The sequence below is a fragment of the Coloeus monedula genome (assembly GCF_965178545.1).
Source record: "Coloeus monedula genome assembly, chromosome: 2".
NCBI lineage: Eukaryota > Metazoa > Chordata > Aves > Passeriformes > Corvidae > Coloeus > Coloeus monedula.
In genome coordinates, this window is record NC_138782.1 from 61,396,006 (window position 1) to 61,417,009 (window position 21,004).

Consider the following 21,004-nt stretch of genomic DNA (forward strand, 5'->3'; position numbering starts at 1 on the left):
ACCCACTTTTTGTTACATATCTAGTGGAGTTCAGGTGCTATACCCACATAGATAAAAATCACAGTAAAAATAAGCTATTGACCTGTGCTTGCTGTTTTCCTGACCCTCCTGCCAGCTCAACACACTTTGCATAGTACTCATGCTTGTTCTTTTAAAGAATAGGAACACCATGCTCAAAGCACAAAAAGTACCTATGGCAAAAATATACTGTGAGGTGACAGATGTGAAATGAAGGACAGAAAAGAAATTGAGTTCAAAAACATAAGAAAATGGATAAACAAGAAGCAGATATTATTTTGCTGCGGTTCATTCATGATAAATGCACTCAAATTGTACCAGGTATCAGGGAGAAGAAATAGCTAGAGGTTATCCTGTATAAAACATTCCTATCTTCTGACAATAACCAAGACAGTTTTTAAGAATCCTTCTGGCCTTAGAGTTTTTTCCCAAGATTTAATTCTGTTCTTTCCAAAGCCAGCAACGTTTGGTGTTTGCCTAAGATTTCCTTCCTGGGAAAGTGGCAAAACTTCAGCCACTTTGGAAGAACCAATCTGTATCATGTGAGACAAGAGCAATTCTGCTGTGCCACAGTCCTCATCTGTGCTTTTTATGTATGCATACACCTCTTATCCATACTCATTCACACGTACTTGCACAGCCAGAGTTAGTGGTCATAAAAGGAAATCTCCCTGTCAGGTACCATCCATTGACCACCTCTGATTTACGATGCTATTGTAGCAAACTGAGACGTTTGAGCCGCAATGTATTTAAGGTTTGTGCATCAAGTTTGTCTCTCAGATCTCACTGAGCCACTGGAATGAACCACTATGCCCTGTTCAGTGCATAACATATCGTTAAGCTGAAACACAATCTGGAATCCCACACATAGATGATCAGTTTTTGCCTTGACATCCTGGCTAGTAGACAGTTTGGAAATAAAATGTCTCATTTCAAGGGCAGTCTGAAACACAATTCAGCATGAAACAGATCCTAAATCTCTTTCAAGTGATTACACTTGCATATGCTGCTTTGGTCTCCAAAGCAGTGAAAAGAAATAATCACAATTCTTTTCATGCTTCTTGAAAGCTAATCAAAATGAGTCAGTATTTTCAGTGGCTTTTGATTTCTAAATAGATAATGTATTTATAAATATTTCAAGTATTCATTTTGAATTTTGTTTTTCTTCCCTTTGCAGGCCCAGCTACTACTAAAGTTAATTGATAATTCACCCTAGTTTAAATTTGAGGATGCTCTTGCTTCATGCCATTATGCACAACTGTAAAATATGTGATTACTTAACATTTAAAAGTATAAAGCTACATATAGCTGTCCATCACTTTGTTTATTGATTATACCACCTTTTTGCTTTGACCAATATTTATACTTCACTGAATTTAAAATTATTCTTCTCCCACCATGTGCCTCATTTTCATTTTCCAGCAAAAAGGGAAACAGAGACCAATATTAAAGAACGAGCTGCTGTTTTGTATTAAGTCTAAAACGTACCCTGAGAAATAAAAGGCCATTTACCAAAGAGGAGTGGTGCCACAACTGTCCTGCTTGACAGCAGCTAAGTCATCGTTCATTAGCGGCTGCTAACACATTATTCCAGGAGTGACACAGATTTTTCAAGGGTCGCTTAGTCTCCTGAAATTTAGTCAGCTCTAAATTTAATGCATACCAGCTCACACACAGGAACAAACAGAATGGCCAGCATAGGAAAGCTCTTTCTCTCCTCAGCTCTTTGACCCTTTGTGTGGACACTTACACATTGCCCGGTAGTTGTGGCTTGTCTTGCTCTGTTTCTTTTTTCCTCAGTCATAAACCACAAAGAACAAGTTTACTGGTACACTAGTACTGAAAGCAGACTAAGATCTTCACACTGAAAAGTAGGTGACTTATATCACGTCTCATATTTATTTGCCCCAGGAAGGCAAAGCCAGCTGGTTGTTGTTAGCCCTTCCACTTGGTAATGCTACTTGCATAGAGATATCTTTCACAGCAAGCTGCTAGGGAACATATCTCTCTTTACCCAAGAGTGGTACCGTGGCGTTGGTCCCACAGAGAATTGGCTGTGACAGCCTTCTGCAAGCTGAATGAATAATTGCCATCCTATGAGTGAGCTAAAGGAATAGTTTGAAGATGTTAAAAGCATTCTGACATTTGGACCATTTGCACTACAGAAAAAATGACACAAAAGCTTCATTAAAATCCAGTGCATAATCTACAGACCCACGCCCCTACTGCATATTCAACTGAAAAGAAAAAAAAAAGGCAGCCTGTTAAAGCAGATCCTCTCTTGGAAGCATATCTGTGACTGTTGTGGGTCTACACAGGTGTGCTTTTGTCTATCTGACTCCCAATATTCACACCTTGAACTTGGTATGTGCAAGAGGTGCTCCCCAGGATAACTTCACCAACGCTGTCACATTGTAGGGCAAAACTGTTGGACTCTGGTCTCACCCTTTCAAGCTGAGTCACTTCTGATCTCAGTTACAAGATCTTACCCTCAAGTAATAGACAAGAACTTACAATCAGGCACAGGGCACCTCCTTATAAAAAATTCCAAGTGTTCTCTTAAAAATCTTTCAAACACCTCATCTCTCAAATCTATGTCCCAAAAAACTTGGTAACTGATGCCTTGAGGTCATGGTCATTATCTATCTCGTTGATCAGCACTGTTTTCCCATGTCTTACACTGTGTTACCTGGGTCTTGGAATGTCTTTGTTGTTTCTACCAGGACTACTTCAACTCAGTTCCAATCTTGTAGCTAAGTTAATACACATACACAACCTGGAACAGGATGTGATATTTCACTGGTAACTTGCTGCTGCATTGATTCTAGCTTCAGTGACTCATTTCCATCTTAAATTTGAATGGACTTGTTGCCCAGCTCTCATGCCATTAAGTGCTCTCACTATCTACACTCCACAAGCACAGGAGTGTTCTATCTATATGGGCAAAGGCTTGGCTCCTGAAGATGCCTGATATAGGTAATGTTAGCAAAAAAATATTAAATTCCTTGAGAGTTCTAAGTGATGAGTACGATGTCTGTTCTACTTTTGCAGCTCTTACTTTGACTAAGCTCAGGTGGGAGGAAATCTTCAAAAAACAATACAGCAGCCCAATCTCTTCCTAATGATCTCCATGGATGTCTCATCAACACAATGCCAAGGCTGAACCCTTCTGAAAACAAAAACTTCCTAGGACTTGCATGTGCTGGCAGAATTAGCATTTGCATTTTCATTTCTTTCAAGTCTTTTGCTGGGAGCAGTTTATTAGTGCTGTGGATTCATGTTTTGTCAGTACCTGGCAATCAAGTACAGCTGATCCTGCCTTGGAGTGCAAGCTGGATTATTTCTCAAGATTGATTTTTTCATGGGCCCAAGAGACCTATGTAGCAATTAAAGAAATAAATCAATCAGATGCTGACTGCACATCTACTTGCTTAAATGTCTTTGAAGTGCTGCAGCTTAATCAAAGCAATACCACAACCTGAGGTAGGGACTTGCATACTTCTGTTCATCTGGAGTACACAGCACCAAGTTGACACTTCCTCACACCCAGAAGTTGCTTTACTTTTATTGTACTAGTGTGACTTTGTATGGTAAGAAATGCTTAAATACACAGCTGATAAACTATAGCCTGTTACATCGCTGTGCACCAGCTCAGACCCAGTAACTGTGCCTTGGAAGGGTTATTTCTGTCAAATGCAAGATAATAGCACTTAGCTTTAAACTACTTGCAAAGAAGCTAAATACTGACAACCTGCTATTTTCATCAAGCAGAGAGCACTTATATGGGTACTACAGCCCAGCTAATTTGTAGGAATCTTACACTCGATCACACAGCTATGGAGGAGATGGGCACATATATCCATCCTCAGTGGAGTCCTCAGACCTTGCACTCTGAATCACCAAGATTAAAGAAAAATTACTTCCTAGCAGCATCATTTGGGTTCTGGCTTACCTGTCTTGAAAGGGAGATGGTGGAGTGGGTAAGGTGGTGCTGCTCCGGGAGTAATGCTTCCCTGCCTCATGGCATGGCCAGCTGGATTGCTAATGAAGCACAAGCTGCAATACCTTCCAGCTCCTCAAGGTGTTCAAGGGCAGACTGAAACCGAAGCCAGTTCAGTCATCCATGCAGTGGGAGGAGATGGGCAGTTGGCCGTGGTTCCTACAAATGTGATACTTATTCCTTTAATTATCTGGATTGTCACACAACCCACCGTGTTACACCTGATTTCAAGAGCATTTGTCTGACAAATTTCAGACAGTGAGAGTCCTTGAAGGCACACAAATTTGTCCACACAGTTCAAAGAAGAGAGATCCCAGAAATGGGGAGAACTAGTTGCTGTCTGCAGCTACCTGATTGAAAGATACACAGAAGACGAAGCCAGACTTCTCTAGGAATTGGGTGGCCAACAGACAATGGACACTAGTGGAAACACGGGAAATTCCATTTAGATAGCAGAAAAACATTTTTTACCTTGAAATTGAACAAATGCCAACCAGGGATCCCTAGTTAAATGTAAAACAACTTAAATGCCAGCCTTTGTTTTATTCAACAATATGCTGCATGGAAAGGCAAAATTTATTATTTAATTGTGTTTTAAGTAAAGACAGTGCACTTATTAAAGAACAGTGGCAATTCCAAGTAGGTTTGTCACTAAAAGAGCACTAACATGATTTACAAGAGACTGCAGCATCATCACCAGTTGTAATACTACTGAAGTATTACCATTTGAATAAGCATTTGTATGGGAGATTAAAAAAAAAAAAAAAAAAAGAAGAAGCTTATTTTACTTACTTTTCATGATTTCAGACATGCTTTTTGGATAGAACCTTTCCCATCCAGTAGGTATGAGAACTTGAGTTTCTCAACTACTATGTGTTTATTAGTTTCTCGAATTAGCACATGGGGAAAAAACCCAACCATTAATCTTCTTTGGTGTGAGGAGGTATATTGGTATATACCAGTGCTTGTAATTGTGACAATTTTTTGTATACTTTTGAAATTGCTTTAGTTCTTTGGTTTTTAGTTATGAAACCACACTAGAAATAGCTTTATATAAGCAAGCTCCTGCTGTTTGAAACTGAATTATTTGGTAAAGTTTTTCTGAGTGTCATCTATTTTTCAGACTGAGACCAGGAAGAAGCAATTTATTTCTGTAGCTGAGAGTTTATTTCTGTAGGAAAGATTGCAACATGACAGGGATTCAGTTCTCCCTCTGTTGATGTGAACTCTGAATTAAAACATAGTAGTATCAGCAGGTACAAACTGCTTGTAAAGGGACATGGTGGAGGCAGAGCAGCATCTGCACAGAAGGAAAACTTGCAACAGTGACTTTAATATGTATTCCTGAAAACTGGGCACCTGCCGCTGATCAGCCTTCACTTGAATAAGCTAATCCCTATCTCCCTTACTAGTTTTTGGAAACTGAAGTGTGTAAACCCAGGACTTCCTTTTTATATTTTTTTTTTTTTTACTGTAGTTACAAGAGCTCATTTCAGACTAGGCCTGCATAAGAAGCTTCCTGCCATAGCTGTACCACTGAGAATGTGAAACAGGGCTAGTACAACAGGTGAACACAGAGCCATATCTGCTAAATACCAGCAAAATGGCCCGTCAATGAGGAAAATAGTTTTTCCTACTGGGTGACAGATGCATTGACGTGCCTAAAATCTGCACCTCTGCAAAACACTATCCCCTCCATTTTCTCAGCTGACAACAAGTGATGCTAAATGGGATTTGACGTATAGAATCATAGAATGGTTTTGATTGGAAGGAGCCTTAAGGATCATGTAGTTCCAATCCCCCTGATGAGCCTTCCACTCGACCAGATAAGGAGGAGTGAGTTAACTCAGAATCACAGAATCTGCTGAGTTGGAAGGGACTAACAAGGATCATCGAGTCCAGCTCCTGGCCATGCACAGCCAAGAGTCACACCACTTGCCCGAGAGCATTGTTCAAATGCTTCTTGAACTGTCAGGCTTGGTGCTGTGACCACTTCCCTGGGGACCCTGTTCCAGTGTCCAACCACCCCACTGGGTGAAGAACCTTTTCCTGATAGTCAACCTAAACCTCCCCTGACACAACCTCAGATCCTTCCCTTGGGTCCTGTCACTGGGCACCACAGAGAAGAGACCAGTGCCTGCCCCTCCTCTTCCCCTCACGAGGAAGATGCAGACTGCTCAACCTCCTCTTCTCCAGGCGGAACAAGCGAAGTGACCTCAGCCACTCCTCATACATCTTCCCCTCAAGACTCTTCACCACTGCTAATGAAGCACCTGTTGCCCTCCTTTGGACGCTCTCTAATAGTTTAATGTTGTTACATTGTGGCTCCCGAAACTGCCCCCAGCACTCGAGGCGAGGCTGTCCCAGTGCAGAGCAGAGTGGGACAATCCCCTCCCTTGCCTGGCTGGCGATGCTGTGCCTGATGTTCCCCAGGACATGCTTGGCCCTCCTGGCTGCCAGGGCACTGCTGGCTCGTGTTCAACTTGCCATTGACCAGGAGCCCCAGGTCCCTTTCCGTGGCACTACTCTCCAGCCTCTCATCCCTCAAGGACGGCTGAAGCCAGTTTGGCTGAAATTGCCTGGCGTTAGATGCAGCAGAGGTCAGGGTGGGAAAGTGTTCCCTAGAACAGAGAGACCTGCAGGAAGGACGCGTCTGTTTCAGCGTTTCCCCTTTCGCTGCTGGCGGAGCCGGCGGGACCCGCGGCCCCACGAGGGGGCTCTGCCCGCCCGGCCATCGGCAGCGCCAGCCCTCCCAGCGCGCCGCTCCCAAATCCCTGGTCTGGGCTGACATGAAAGCACCTCTCACGTGTCAAGGTCTCTAAAGCAGTGTCAATTTCAGGGTGTTAAACTGGTATCGTTGCAGGTAAACAGGATAACCAGAATAGTAGTTCCCTCTGGACTGCTTCCAGTGGAAGCAGCAAGTACCAGGAATGCGATTGATAGCTACTACACGATGTAATTTTGCCGGGAACATGTATAAATAAATGCTAACACGCAAATTATATGCCTTGTTCCTACTAAATTTCCCCCAACCTAAGACACTCGTAGCCACAATAGAATAAAGTTTTTGAGATCAATCAAGTAGAGAAATCCTACCATGTAAAAGGAAAATAGCATCTTTCTACACATAGCTGAACACAGTGGAGGGGAAGGGGCATTTAAACAGCACACACTGACCGAGATAGGACAGCTGAGTTTGACCTCTTTGTATCTTTTAATACAACCTTCATTAAAATTCTTAAGTTAAAATAACTGTGTAATGGCAATCACAAAAGTAAAAGGAAAATACATATTCCAGTTCAAGGAGAGACTTGTCCCCACAATGCATGAGAAAAATCAAGCGATGAAGGTCATTTAAATGCCATTGTACATATCCCCTGGAACAATGCCCTGGTCAGATAGGTAACAGCACTGTCAAAGGCACAGTGCTTGACTGCTCACTGCTGTTGGTAGATTACTAACACCAAAAGAAATAGAAGAGTAAAGAGCCAGAGCAACAGTGACACAGGGGGACAATGCACAGAAACAGCAGAGACAACTTCAGCTGTCAGCAGGGATGCACTCCTTCTTCCAAGCATTGGGTTCACATGACCACCATGATGTCTTCTAGCGGCTTCCGAGTCAGCGCAGGCACAGTGGCATCTTTCTTGGGATAACCAACAGGGAGCAGCAAGAGAAGCTTCTCGTTTGCTGGGCGCTGGAGCAGCACCCGGAGCTGGGGGCCACAGTTGAGGGGTGTGGAGGTCACTGTGTACAGACCCGCATTCTGCAGCAAGACAGACAGTGACAGAGTGAGACAGAGGTCTGTGCTCTGTATTTGTAGTGGTTGTTCCCACCACACCTGTACACACCCTACTGTTGACTAGCCCAGAAACACTACTTTGTTAGGCCTGCTGCAGGCTTGAGAACCCCTGATTTACTGACAGCCTCAATGGTACCATAAAAGACGCCTGCTCTGCTTACAGAGAAGTAGAGCGTTTCTCCACCACAGCAGCATCCCAGTCTGCCTGCCATGTCTGTGTGCTGTACAGCCAGAGCCTGCCTGCTGTGCTCAGTGTGATGGGGGATCCATAGCCACAGGGAAGTTGAGAGGCAGTTGTGGGAATATGATTGGAATGTCATCCCATGGGGCTGGGGGTTGGACTAGATGACCTTGAAACATCCATTCCAAACCAAACTATTCCATGATTCTGTGATCTGGCTCACACAGAGAAATGTTTTGGTTCTTGCCTCCATACAGCTGGCAGGAAGATGCCTTACAGTGTTGTGAACACTTGTTCCTCCTCAAGAGCTGTACCTCACAGGGTTAGGGGGCACAGGCCCTGCCTCAGAAGTTGTCACAGGAGTCTGTTGGCATCTCTCACAGTGGCCATTGTTACAGATTACATCAGAATCCCAAAATAAGTCTATGTATCATTCTTCCTCTTATACAAAATCTCACAAAACCCCTAAAAAATCTGACAAACAACAAAAAGCTGACATCATCCAAGATATGACCACACAGCTGAGTCTTTTCCTGAGCTGCACATGTGGATTTCAGTCTCTATGTCTATGTAATGCAGGCATTTTGGGAGGCTTTGAGATACAAAAGTCAGCCAGGGAGAGGTACCTAGGAAATGCACCTGTCATGTTAAGCAATCTCTATGATCTTCTCAAGAGGAGAAAAGCTAATAGTGGTGGTGCTGAATGGTGCCTGAGGAGCAGCAATGCATGAAAGGAAGTGTCATTCGAAACAGAATGGAGGAGAAATGCCAGTGCCTGGTAGGAAATTGGCCTAATATAAGAGGAAGCACCTTGCTGTTATCTTGCTGACAGGCCAGGTTAACTATCAGAATAGCTTCTCTATTTAACACTTGTGTGAGTACATCAGATACAGGAAGCAGAACTGAGTACTGAGAAACCACTGAGAAAATCTAACTGGCTGGTGTCAAACATGCTGAGCTTTAGAAATCAGTTCACTTTCAGAAATGCCTCAGAAAGACTGATTGAAATAGTACAGCCTGTCCTGTGGAATATGTTCCTGATTTTTTTTTTTTTCAGCATTGTATACTAAAAGTGATTTGGTGTCAAGCTGTTTTATAGGGATTACTGAAAAGAAAGGGCCAGTGTGGCACTGCACAGCCATGCTTGGGTAGTCTGAAGAGCCTGTCAGCCTTGTTAGCATAAGGCAGAAACCACAGGGGCTGAAGCCTGTGCCGAGAGAAGAGTGACAACTCTGGAAGCTACATTATATTTTTCTTCCTGTTAACCAGTACTGAGGATAGGAATCACCTTCTCAGATGTAGATCTCAGTAGCATAACTTTAAAACTCCAAACTAAGACATATTGTCAGGAATTGGAGTAATCCGGGAGATTGAAAATGTTAAAATCTAAATTGGGTTCCACCCTCATTTGGGCAGAATAATCTTGGTATGTAATCCAAACTAATATATTGAGTCCCAATATGTCAGTTCTGTCAACATACCTGCAGTGCAGCAAGCAGGATACCACAGGCAATAGAAACACTGATTTCATTGTAATAGTGGGTCTTCTTTTTGCCATTTGGAAGCCGCCCATATACCTGCTTGAAAATGAGGATCAAATACGGAGCAGTGTCCAAGTACTCTTTGATCCAGTTTGTCCTGCAAAAGAATGTTTAAGACATTTATTTTGCAACCTTTTCACTTTCGTGTAAGTTACTGCAAAGGAGCACTAAAGGTACAGGCCAATTATAGCAGTAGACTAAACCTTAGAACATTTACTGCAAAGGATTAAGTATTATCATCTTAAATAGAAACATTTCAGAAAGAAAAAAAAAAGCTTGAATAGAGTTCTCAATTTTAACAGATTTGGCTGAGGAGCTGATGTGCTCACTCTGAAGAGTGAAATTGCATACAAGAGATAGTTCTTGACCTCTTATCTATGACCTGGCCTCATAAGCATTTGCCTTTGAGATTATTTAATTCCTGGAATTTTGCAGATTTGCCTGTTACAAGCAGTGACAACTTTTTTGTCATTGCAGGGAAAACTGCTGTCAGAAAATTTCAAAACTTTATTGTCTAAGGTCTAAACCTAAATACATTCCAATGGCAAAAAATTGTTATTCTGATCCTGGGTATTTCATCCCTGTTACAATTCATTTGATTCCCTATTTCTTAAATGACATTCATGATATAGGATTTAGACAAGAAAATGAGTGCTTTCTACTGTTCTCACTCAAAACCTAAGAACCCCTGGCATTTGTTTCCATAGCACATAAATTTGCATAGCACCTAAGCACCTGAAAAACAGTAACATTCTCAAACAAGTAGGCAAGGTCAAGGGCAGGTCAACCCTACCAAGCTTTGTGCATATGCTCCATTTGACAAGCCAAGGCTCAGTAGACATCTTCACATTGTGTGAAGTGAAGCAAGTCGGTCAGACTTTGGAGGGCATTTGGAACAATTAAATATTGCATAATTCAGCACTTGGATAGGGACAGGCCTTGGGGCTTCCTCAGTCAGTAGCAAAGCTTCTGATGACTTTGGGAGCTTCACTGTTTGGCAAACAACAGGAAAAATCTGGGACAAGAGTTTCAGCCACAGAGGTTACATAGGAAAAAATAATGATGGAGCCAAATGCTTGGAAAACTTTCAAAATGGAGAGCATGTAATTTTTTTTACTGGAAGCAATTTTATGAACCAGCCACCAAGGCACAATTTTACACGTATTTATAAGTTTTTTTTCTAAACATGAATCTTAGAAAAATATTAAAAGTGAGAGGGAGGAAGAAATGGAAAATTATACAAGTCTATCCTACACTGAAATAGCAGCTCTCTTCAAACCCCTCAGGTAATTGACTTTTCATACCTCAATCTTTTCAAGTCATTAACCCATCTGTCTCCCATCCTTTTTTTGTAGTTGATTTCCTCTTCTTCTTCTACAATTTCACGAATCTTATGTCTTAAATCTGGATCTTGCACTACCACAAAGGTCCAGGGCTCAGTGTGTGCTCCACTAGGTGAAGTACCTTCATAGAAAAACAGGAAAAGATGAAAACTCAGGAAGGAGGGTGAGCAGTGAGAGGTATCAGCTCTTCCTTGTGAGCTTTCAGGCTGACCAGTTGAGCAGTGGGAAAGCACGTGGATGAGATGGGAAGAAAAGGACTGAGAAGTTCTGGCAGACAATCCTGTTCATTTCCTTCTCAAAGAATGTGAAATCCCATTGAAGAACAGAAGTTAGTCCTTTCATACTGCCATCTTACAGGAAGCCAGCATTAAGGATTTGTAAAAAATTCCTTTTTTGGTGGTTCTTATGATGAGGCAGTAATATGGTGCAATATATGAATGCAGTAAGGTTATTGCAAATTGTTGTACCAAGAGCAGAGCACTGTCTGAATACACTGCCAACTCTGACACGTGGATTTGCTAAAGGGTGAAAGTAATGGCTTTCAGGAAAACAAGGCTAAGTTACCACCTGCAGGAATCTGTCACTGACTGACAAAGATAAGGAGCTGTACAACACAGACATCTGCCATAGAGCGTACAGGTTTGAGTTCATTGTCCCACAGACAGCTGGTGTTTATAGATGTGCACATATTAAATCTGTACTTGCTCACCCACCAACACCACTGGAGAATATTTTAACTGCATTGAGGTTAAAAGCCAGAAGCTGAAGAAAATATATATGCACAAGTTCACATATATATAGGCTAAGAAGACTGTGTAGATCTCTCTGATCCCTCATACACATTTAAAAATATTTGAAGATCTTGAATGCATACAATACTAAGGACTGATTTTAGTTCGAGAAACACTGAATAAGCAGTTTGAACTATCTTGATATATGAAAGTGTTTTTATATTGTGAACCTTGGCTCTCCTCCATTCAGTTTTGGGTAAAAACTGATGGCATTCATGCTTCCCTTTTTCTTTTGCTCTACACAGCCCAAAGCTTTCACCATTACTAAGTACTTCATCTGCACGCCAGCCTTGTTTGCTTTGCTGCATTTGCCAAAACATGCTCAGTGTTTTAATGACTCCAAGTTAATTAGAGGGAGATGGACACTCATTACAGTGCAATAACAAAGCTGCTTACAGTTTTTAAAGGGAAAATAATGCACCTCAAATGTGGACAATCTTTAAATTATTAAGCCTGCTAAAGGCTACTGAACTTTAAGGCAGCTTGGGAATATTTTCTATAGTAGCAGCAGCTGGCTCATAGAATAATAGAAATAATGAGGGTGAAAACCACTCCTGGCTGAAGTCAATGTTACTAAAGCAGAGATAAGATTAGGCCAGGACATGATAGTAATGATTTGAAACACATAGATTCTCAACAACAACCACAACAAAAAGAGAATAAATTTCTGACATTCAGACAAATGAACTCTATGAAGGTCCTCAGCATAACACTCCAATCATATGCAACAGGGCTCTGGCACTGCTGTTGGAAGAACTGGAAAATGTTTTTTGTTCTAGACTGAAATTCTTTCCCTTTATTAAGCACCAACCATTTATGTCAACTGAAATATTTTGCATGGCTGAGAATTTCATCTATTTGTTTGTGGGGGGACCCAAAAAAAAAACCTCACACATGATAAATATCATCATAATGCATTAAATTTTAAAGCATGTGAAGTACACGTCTTGACACTTTGGAGAAAACATTTCAATATTTCTATTTGAAAGATGCGTCAATAAACCATACATCAATTTTATTTTAAATAACACCTTTTAAAGTTTGAAAATTAAGTGATTTTTTTCATGCTGTTGAAATACTCTTCTTCCTTCATGGGTGAACTGCAAACACAAAGGAATCGGGAGTGCTCCAAACCAGTCTCCAACATACAGTTGTTCAAACTGAGTAATTTCCAATCAATCAATGGGTGCTAATTCATTACAGCTGCAGGTGAATCTATGAAAACCATAAGCAAAATGCCAGTTCTCTTGGCTTTTCCACACCACCTTTTCACAGTTACACAGTTGAACAGCAATGCTGATCCTTTTTTTTTCCCCCAAGACCTTGAACCACTCAGTACCTACCTGCTGTTCTGATGACATTATCGATAACCTCCCTGGGGACCGGCTCATCACTGAGAAACCTGACAGATCGACGCTTATTTAGAAGCTCGTAAAACGTCCGTGACCTTTTAATCATTTCGGCCTCAGAGTAGCGCTCACCAGTAAAGGGGACATGGGCAACATTTTCTTCAAGTCCTTGCCACTCTTCATCGCCCTCTGCAAGAAAATACAAGCAGTTAGGGATTTTTTTGCTGGAGAATGCTGTCAATATCCTTGGCATTCACACCATAAGGCACTTTGTCCTGCACTGGCATACACTGCACTTCTACACCACTGGTAATGCAAAGTCTGAGGTTCCAGTTGACACAACTCATTGATCCCCAGCTCCAGGTACTGAATAAACACCTTGTTTAAATACCAAGAGACAAGAGGGTCCTGGCTGGCTCTAGCAAGTGTGATCCACAAAGAAGTCATTGCCTTCTCCACTTCAGCCTGCAAAAATGGGTTACAAGCTGAAACAGCATTGAAAAAGTGGACAGTCTTCCAGCCCATTTTTCTCAGCAAATAAATGTGAACATGTGTGTTCCTTCTTGAGCAGTTTAATAAGAAAAAAAAAATCAATTAAATTACTGAATTTAAGGAGAGAGCTTAACTACCGATTTGTGTAAAATCTCCTTTGAAGAGGTGAATGTCAACTTCTTCCATATTCACGTTTCATAGCAGAAGCATTGCAAGCCTTGGCTCTGCAGAAATGCGACTTTGTGGTTAAGCTCCTTGGTTTCCCACTACTTTCAGCACAGGAGGAAATGGACATCAGGCATCTATACTTAGGATAACAACATATCAAATGTAGGATATTGTGTTTCTTGTCTTTAATTTAAGAACTCAAAATGGTTCCCCATTTCACTGAAATCTGTCTGTTTATATCACAAAATGAGTCTTCTGTTGTCTCTGAGGTCTCTTTCTCCCTGTATTCCTAGAATAAGCAGGGATAGCATTTTTTTTGCAACTATGATGTGGAACTTAAAGCCATTTAAATGCTGCATTTTGACTAGTCAATAGTATTGAGCAATCTGCTACAGAGAGCTGAGTCAGGAAAAAATATTACAGTTGTTTCTGTTGCTATTAGACTATTATTCCCAAATCACAGCAATCTCCAGCACAAATTCAAACAGCAATTACTTCTGTGTTTTAGTAGTAGGCAGTTGCCTTAGAGACCAGGCTGACTTTTTGTTCATTTTAAAAGCAGTGAAATATTCACAAGTGTGGCTCAGCCTATGCAAAGGAGTGAAATAAATCCAGTTTCATACATGAATCTAAACAGAATGGTTCTGGTCCCCAAACAACACACACTTCATTTTGCAAACAAAGAATTCACCCTGAGAATATGTTAGGTTCAGCATTTCATGCCTGTGTTAAGCACTCTTGGTCATAGTCTGCAGGGACCTGGCTCCAGGTTAATGGAAAGCAGTGACCCCTTGTAAAAATCATTTTTTTAAATCATCTTACACAATAAAAAGTAAAAGGGTGCCTCTTGACAATGTTTCCTTTGCAGTTTACACTCAGGAAAATAGTGATGAGTGCTTGGTTGTTTTGGGGGGAGGGGGCGTTTCCCATGTAAGTAGAAGAGAAGAAGGGAAGCTGCTGTTTGGTCAAGATAGCTCATCTTAATAATAAGCTGAAAAAAGAAATGTACTTTCAAAGATATTTGTACATGGGACAAAGGTGAGACAACTCATGAGAATGGAAAATCTCAATACACTCAACATGGGAATACTGGCTGAAGCAGAAGAATCCAGAAATGTGGGAACTGACACACAAAACCAAAACTCTCCCGGCAATTTTTTTTTTTTAATAAATTCATCTATTATATATTCTCTTCCACCATGTGTCTACCATTCTTTCTTAGCAGTTAACATTATCCATATGCTAAGTTAAAATCATTATCAGCACCATCTGTTTAGTGCACGCTCTCTATATCTTTAATTGCTGTGTTTAGACATACTCCTGTTGGTACGGTCACGTTATACAATACCACAAGTGTCTTGTTGATATCTCTGTGTATTCCACCACTTGATGGACAACAGACATCCTGCTAGTAAGTCTATTATCTTGTTAGCCACATTCTCAAGATTGCCATCAATTCTGTTGCCCATTTACAGTAGTCATCAAGCTTCCTGTTTTTTAAGCAAATCTGGAGTGGTTTTGGCTCAGACATCCCAAATGGAATCTCACTTTAAAAGTACTACTTTTCTATCTTGATCAGAAAATCCTCTCTGGATACATTTTAGGATGATGACTATGTTCTTCCCAGAGTCCATATGGGAGGTTATAATCAGCCTGCAAATCTGTAATAAATTTTACCTCAGTTTGAAGCATGAGTTCTTAATTACAAACTCACACTGAGAACAATAAGCTACCATTTCACTTCTGTTGGCCACTTATTTTACCTGCACTGACACTTCTCTGTGTTGCTGGCTTCATGACAGGTTGTATGTCATTAAGAAATTTCACTTGTACCCTCCTTGGTTTTATGCAAAGACTGCTAGATAGTATTAACAATTGGTCCTGAGACTGATCCTTGAGAAACCCCAATCAAGACCACTGCACTTTCTTTCCAAACAAGTTTCTTCTCTAGGGAATTGCTTCCTAAGCTTACAATTCCTCTCTAATTCTCTTTTCCAGTGTAAAGACATGATGAGTAGGAAAAAAATTAAAAGTGTATAAAGAAAGCTTTCAGATTTTTGGACTTAAATGCTGGGTAACTGACCCTGCTCTTTGTCTGATTAATGGCAGACTGCTGCAAAAAGGGCCACTACAGGAATCCCAGTAGTGAATCCAACCCTGAACTGAGTGTGACTAATAGAGAACTAAAAGAGATTGATTATCCTTCTAGTGGGTTATAAATAGTGGTTAGCAGGCTGATCCTGAAAACTCTCAAGAGTGGGTCTGGGATCTTAAGCAAAAGAAGTAGTAAGTTGGAGAGGCGCAGACCCTGGAAGAAAGAAACCCAGCATCAAAATATTGTGAAAATTACCTCAACTGGAATACAGTTGCAGGTGGTTTCTTAAGATCTCAAGAGAAATGAGTGGCTGTTGTATAAAGAGAAAACCTAGGATAAGGAAAGCTGAGAGGTAATCTGGTTGCTATCCATAAACCACAGGAGGGTGTATACCAGGGCTGGAAGAGAATCCTTTAAAATCAAGAGGATGGAACAGATTAAATAGGTATACAGTGGTCTTAAATAAGTTTGGGCAGGTAGGAAAGTAGAGGAGGGTTTTTAACCCATAACATGAAATTCTGGACCAGCCTTTTAGCAAAGTTAAAGAAAAAAGGTCACAAAAGTCCAGTTTTCATGTTCGTTCAGCTGATGACAAAGGCTGGATGTATCTGCAGCAGCAGGAAGATACACACAGTAAGGCATTGTGTCCATCTAAGTCCTGTCTTCCTAAATGATACAAAACATGAACTGTCATTGAAAAGTAAATTTAAAATACTACTGCCTCATTCATGTCAGTAGTAGTTTTATTAAGATATGGGAAGTCTTTGAAACTGGGGAGAGGAGAAATGCTTTTAAGTGGGACAGGTCTATTACAAGGAGTATCACAAGCAACCAGCAGTGCATTTTCAGAAGAAATGGAACATTTGGTACTTTGTGCATTGCTTTGTAGTCCTTAAGTAGAGTGTATCATTAGTGCTCCCACAATTAAATATGTAGTAATAAAATGCCTTTGCTTTTAATCTCTGCAAGTGTTCCCCAGAATAACAAAGATGCAAATATAATTCAACCTCATCTTCCACACCACTATAAAATGGGTCTGTATTTACCTTATCCATCAGTTGTATGGCTCTGATAGCATGACCAAAAAATGATCAATATATATGAAGCTCCCTGGGCTAGAGACTGAAGTTGTTTTTCCAACAGTCCAGATCTAAACTGAAGCAATGGGAGACAAGGTAGCACCACTTTGGGATAAGATGCCTGCTACTATAAGGAAGCCCTTGTGACTCAACATTCAAGGCAAGGCTGAAAAAACATATTTTTCATCTGTATCCAACTGGTCTAATTACACATGGCCTAATGCAAGACACAGCCAGATATACACATATACAGAGCATCCTTGCCAATCTACAGCACAACAATCTCTCATTCTGTATATTATAAATGAAGAAAGAAGTTACAGGATAGATGGGCATGCAAACAAATTTGAAGTACTGCCAGTTAAACCATTAAACAAATGGACTGAGTGTTTTGGACTTAACAAAAGAATGGGTCTCTGGCTGCTCCAAGAAACATCCATCTCTTTAGCTATGGAAAGCAGAACACAGACAAGCTCAGGAGCACTTGGCCCTCACCATTCTACCCTTCACTGCCAGTAAGTGACCCTACTGAGTCTGCCCAAGCAGTTCAGCTACTTACACTGAATGCTCTGCTGCTCAAAGGTATGTCCTTCTCATGGGAAACATCCCTGACGGTTCCACTTCAGGGAAGACTCGTGGGGCTGACATCTACAAGTAAGGTTGGTGCTTTTCTAGCAGAGTGCTTCACTCAGCAAATAGACCTTGCTTTGGTCAGGGACATGAATCAAAAGACTTGGTCTTCAGCTGCCCCTTCCTATTCAGGGGGCTGTAGAAAATTCAGCTTGTTCACCTAGGACAGCCCTAGATTCTAGCTTTAGACAAGGCCTTAAGAATGCTTCATGTTATCTAACTCAAATTCTCTTCAGAGGAACTTTAAACACAAACCAGCTTGAGACATTTAAGCAGAACTGAGTTTGTCTGCTAAAGTAACATACATAAATAAAACAGCAGAATTTACACAGCAGGTAAAGTATTCTTTACTATTAAAAAAATCTCTTTTTACAGCTATGTTTCCATTTCAGCATCTAGTGCAGTTAGTGAAAGTTTTAACACTGACCACAAGGTTAACATATTTTGATCCTTTATTAAATCTTTTATTACTAACTGTTCTACTCCTCCTTGCTACTCTTCTCACTTAGGCTGAGTTGCTGAAGAAAACTTCCCTATGAATGATAAAATTATTTTAATATTTCTAGAGATAAAAGACATGACTGTTCTGCAAAGACATTGGTTTGAATCACACACCATTAAGGGAAAGCAAAATAGCAAGAAAATTTAATATTGGATGCCATGGTATATTGAGAAAGGTTTTATTTAAAAGCAAATAAAACTTAGCAACAGTACCAACATGTCTACCTGTCAAAATTTTTTGCAAGCAATTTTAAACCAGTGCAGTTTCGAATTTAGCACCTGAACAACAGGGAAAGCAACTAACACATAAAGATTAAATTTGATGTATGGAGCTGTGGCAGTGAGATTCCTTGTTAAGAGCTAATAGGTTTGCTTATGCGGGGGATCTAAATTTTTTGACTAACAGAAACAGCTATAGTCCAAGATGATAATTCATATATTATCATTTGAACTATCCACAGGAATTTTAACTTGCAGCAATTTAACTGAACTAGTAAGCCATTAGCGACAAAGAAATTATGGGATAATTTTATACAGAATCTACTTTGCATTGAACAAAGGAGGATACCTCACATAAACTAATTTGTAAAGAAATTTTATATATTTGGAAAATAGGCAACAGGGTTTAAACCCTTCCTGGTATCAACTATTTTCAGAAACTGGTAAACAACACTAACTTGAAGTACACTGAACACTGAGCAAAGAGCTATAATCGTTCTTAGAAATAGGTCTATGTGCAACGTAAGTTTTAAGATTCCTAGAAGCAGACTGAGGGAAAATGTCATTATGGGAAAAAATAACCCAGACGCCTCAAAAAGCCTTTGAAACCAGCCTGAGGGAGAAAAAAGAAAAAAAAAATATCTGTATCAACTACAACTTTAAAACTTCATAGGAACAGAACTCTGTAGATTTTTACTTCACCAGGAAATAAAGTGAGTTTATGGAGGATAGTAGAACAGTAAGAAGAAGGAAGGGTACGTTTTGTACTTAGACTTTTGTCCAAGCTGTGAATCAAAAAGAGCTACTGAAAATAAAGGGCATTGTGTACGGGTTCAAAATATGCAGCTGAGTGAACAGATTATCACCATCACCACATTTTGCTCTTAAATATTTGATCAACACAGCTCCCAACAAAGCTGCCATTGACATTCTCAGAAGCCACAAATGGAGGACCTTTGTAAAAACAGTAATAAACCCATTTCCAACTTTTTAGCAGTGCTGAGACCAAAGATGTAGCACTGGGTGACAAAGTGGGATGACTTGCAGATAGAAACACTCTGCTTAGGTCTTCCCTTTGCTCTCACTAACAAGGCCTGGGGAGGGACTGTGGGGAATTCAGCAGGATCTCTTTCCTTTCCTTACACTGTCCATAGAGTCCCCCATAGGTCTGAGATGTGCTGTACAAAGGAACAGACAGGAGTCTCTGAGAATATATATTTATATATATATATATATTTTGCACTCTGATCTGTGGGGTCTGGAGGGAAAAGAGATTTAAACCAAGAGCGACATGACATGAGGACTGTCTCTTTCCTGGGAGCCGACAAGCTCAGGGCACAGCAGCAGTGTTGCGCTGAGCACTGCTGTTACTGTGGAGAAGTCCAGCAGATTGCACCTCCTTTATTTGTATCAGCAGATAAAATTCAAACAACAGAAGTGTTTGGGATAAGATTTTTCTTACCTTCTTCTTCTAAGGGATGGTCAGTTCCATCTTTTAAATCTTCATCCACCCATGGGCGAGATGGATGCTTGCTTTTAGTGTCACATTTTTCCTTCTCTCCATTAGTCTTCTTCATTATTACCCCAATCAAAACACATATAATGGCTATAAAGACTGGGGTGAGGAAAGAAAAGAGTGCCATGGCTATGGAAATGTGGAGCCTTTGTTCCAAGTTCTGTAGTTTCTCATGAAAAGGAGAGGCTGAAGAGGGAAGAGCAGCAAGGCAGTAAGCAAAAGGGGTGGAACTCAAGGTTCAGTCTTTCACCCGATCTTGCTTCTACTTTTCAGACACCGCCCCCACAATCTCATCTGTGATGGGCTCCTGCTGTTAATAAACACCTCCTGCAGTTAAAAAAACTCCAGAGCCAGGTTTATATATTTTCTGAGAAGAAACAGCTTATAAACAGCAACCAGAGGCAATGATCATACACATAAATGCTGTCCAGTGCAAAATAAATTTAAAAATCCCAAGGTCTTTCAAAACTCCTGATTGAGGCAAGACTTCTCCCCTCTTATTTTTATGGTCAGCTCAGTAACCTTCCTTGTAACAGTGATTATGAGAAGACCCAAGTAGGAATATGACTTTTAAAAACTAATGTCATCTCTTCAATGTTTAACTCATAAAATTAGCATTTTATATGTATCCCAGGAATTCAGGACATCACCAATTGAAAATCAGCTTGCAGCACCACCCTCAGCTCTGTCAACAGGTCAATAGAACAGATAAGTAAAGGGGCAGAATTGCCTCTGTATAAAACATGAGTGAGACAATTCACAGAGCCCTGTATTCATCCTGGATTTTCTGGGGGAACTGACAAGAAGAATTCAAGAAATCAAAGTAAAAAATATGTGAGGGCTGCAGTGAATTTTAAAGCCATGTTCCAGCATCCTATGAAAGATTAAAAACCGATAGGATCTTGGCATAATCCAATAATGGTCAATGTCTAAATGCTTAACCCACTTTTACCTCAGCCAGCTGCCTGGGAACTGAACCAACACAGCAGCATTGAATTGTTGTCTTTACCTGGGGCTATTGGGACATACTGGATAATGACATGTCAGACAGCAGTGGCTGCTGAGGGCTGTGCTGGAAAGCAGGGTGCAGGGGTACTCTGTGCATGCAGTCACCAGTGCCCATCAACCCTCCTTAGCACCTGCCAAGCCTTATCTCATGCCATACAGGGCCATTTCTGATGTCCCAGCATCCACAGCAAGTTAATCTGCATTTTGAGTAAGCCCCCCCCCAAGATAAGTGGGAGCAGTTGCGAGTGTAGCCATGCCAGGAGGCAGTGAG

General features: G+C 40.8%; 1 protein-coding gene across 1 annotated transcript; it reads right to left on the minus strand.

Moving 5' to 3' along the window:
- Nucleotides 1-7,601: 7,601 nt before the first annotated feature.
- Nucleotides 7,602-19,852, minus strand: IYD (iodotyrosine deiodinase; the record flags this gene model as incomplete). Its single annotated transcript, XM_082302769.1, has 5 exons — nucleotides 7,602-7,784; nucleotides 9,483-9,639; nucleotides 10,847-11,006; nucleotides 13,020-13,214; nucleotides 19,672-19,852. The coding sequence occupies 5 exons, from the start codon at nucleotides 19,850-19,852 to the stop codon at nucleotides 7,602-7,604; spliced, it is 876 nt and encodes a 291-aa protein (XP_082158895.1).
- Nucleotides 19,853-21,004: the final 1,152 nt, after the last annotated feature.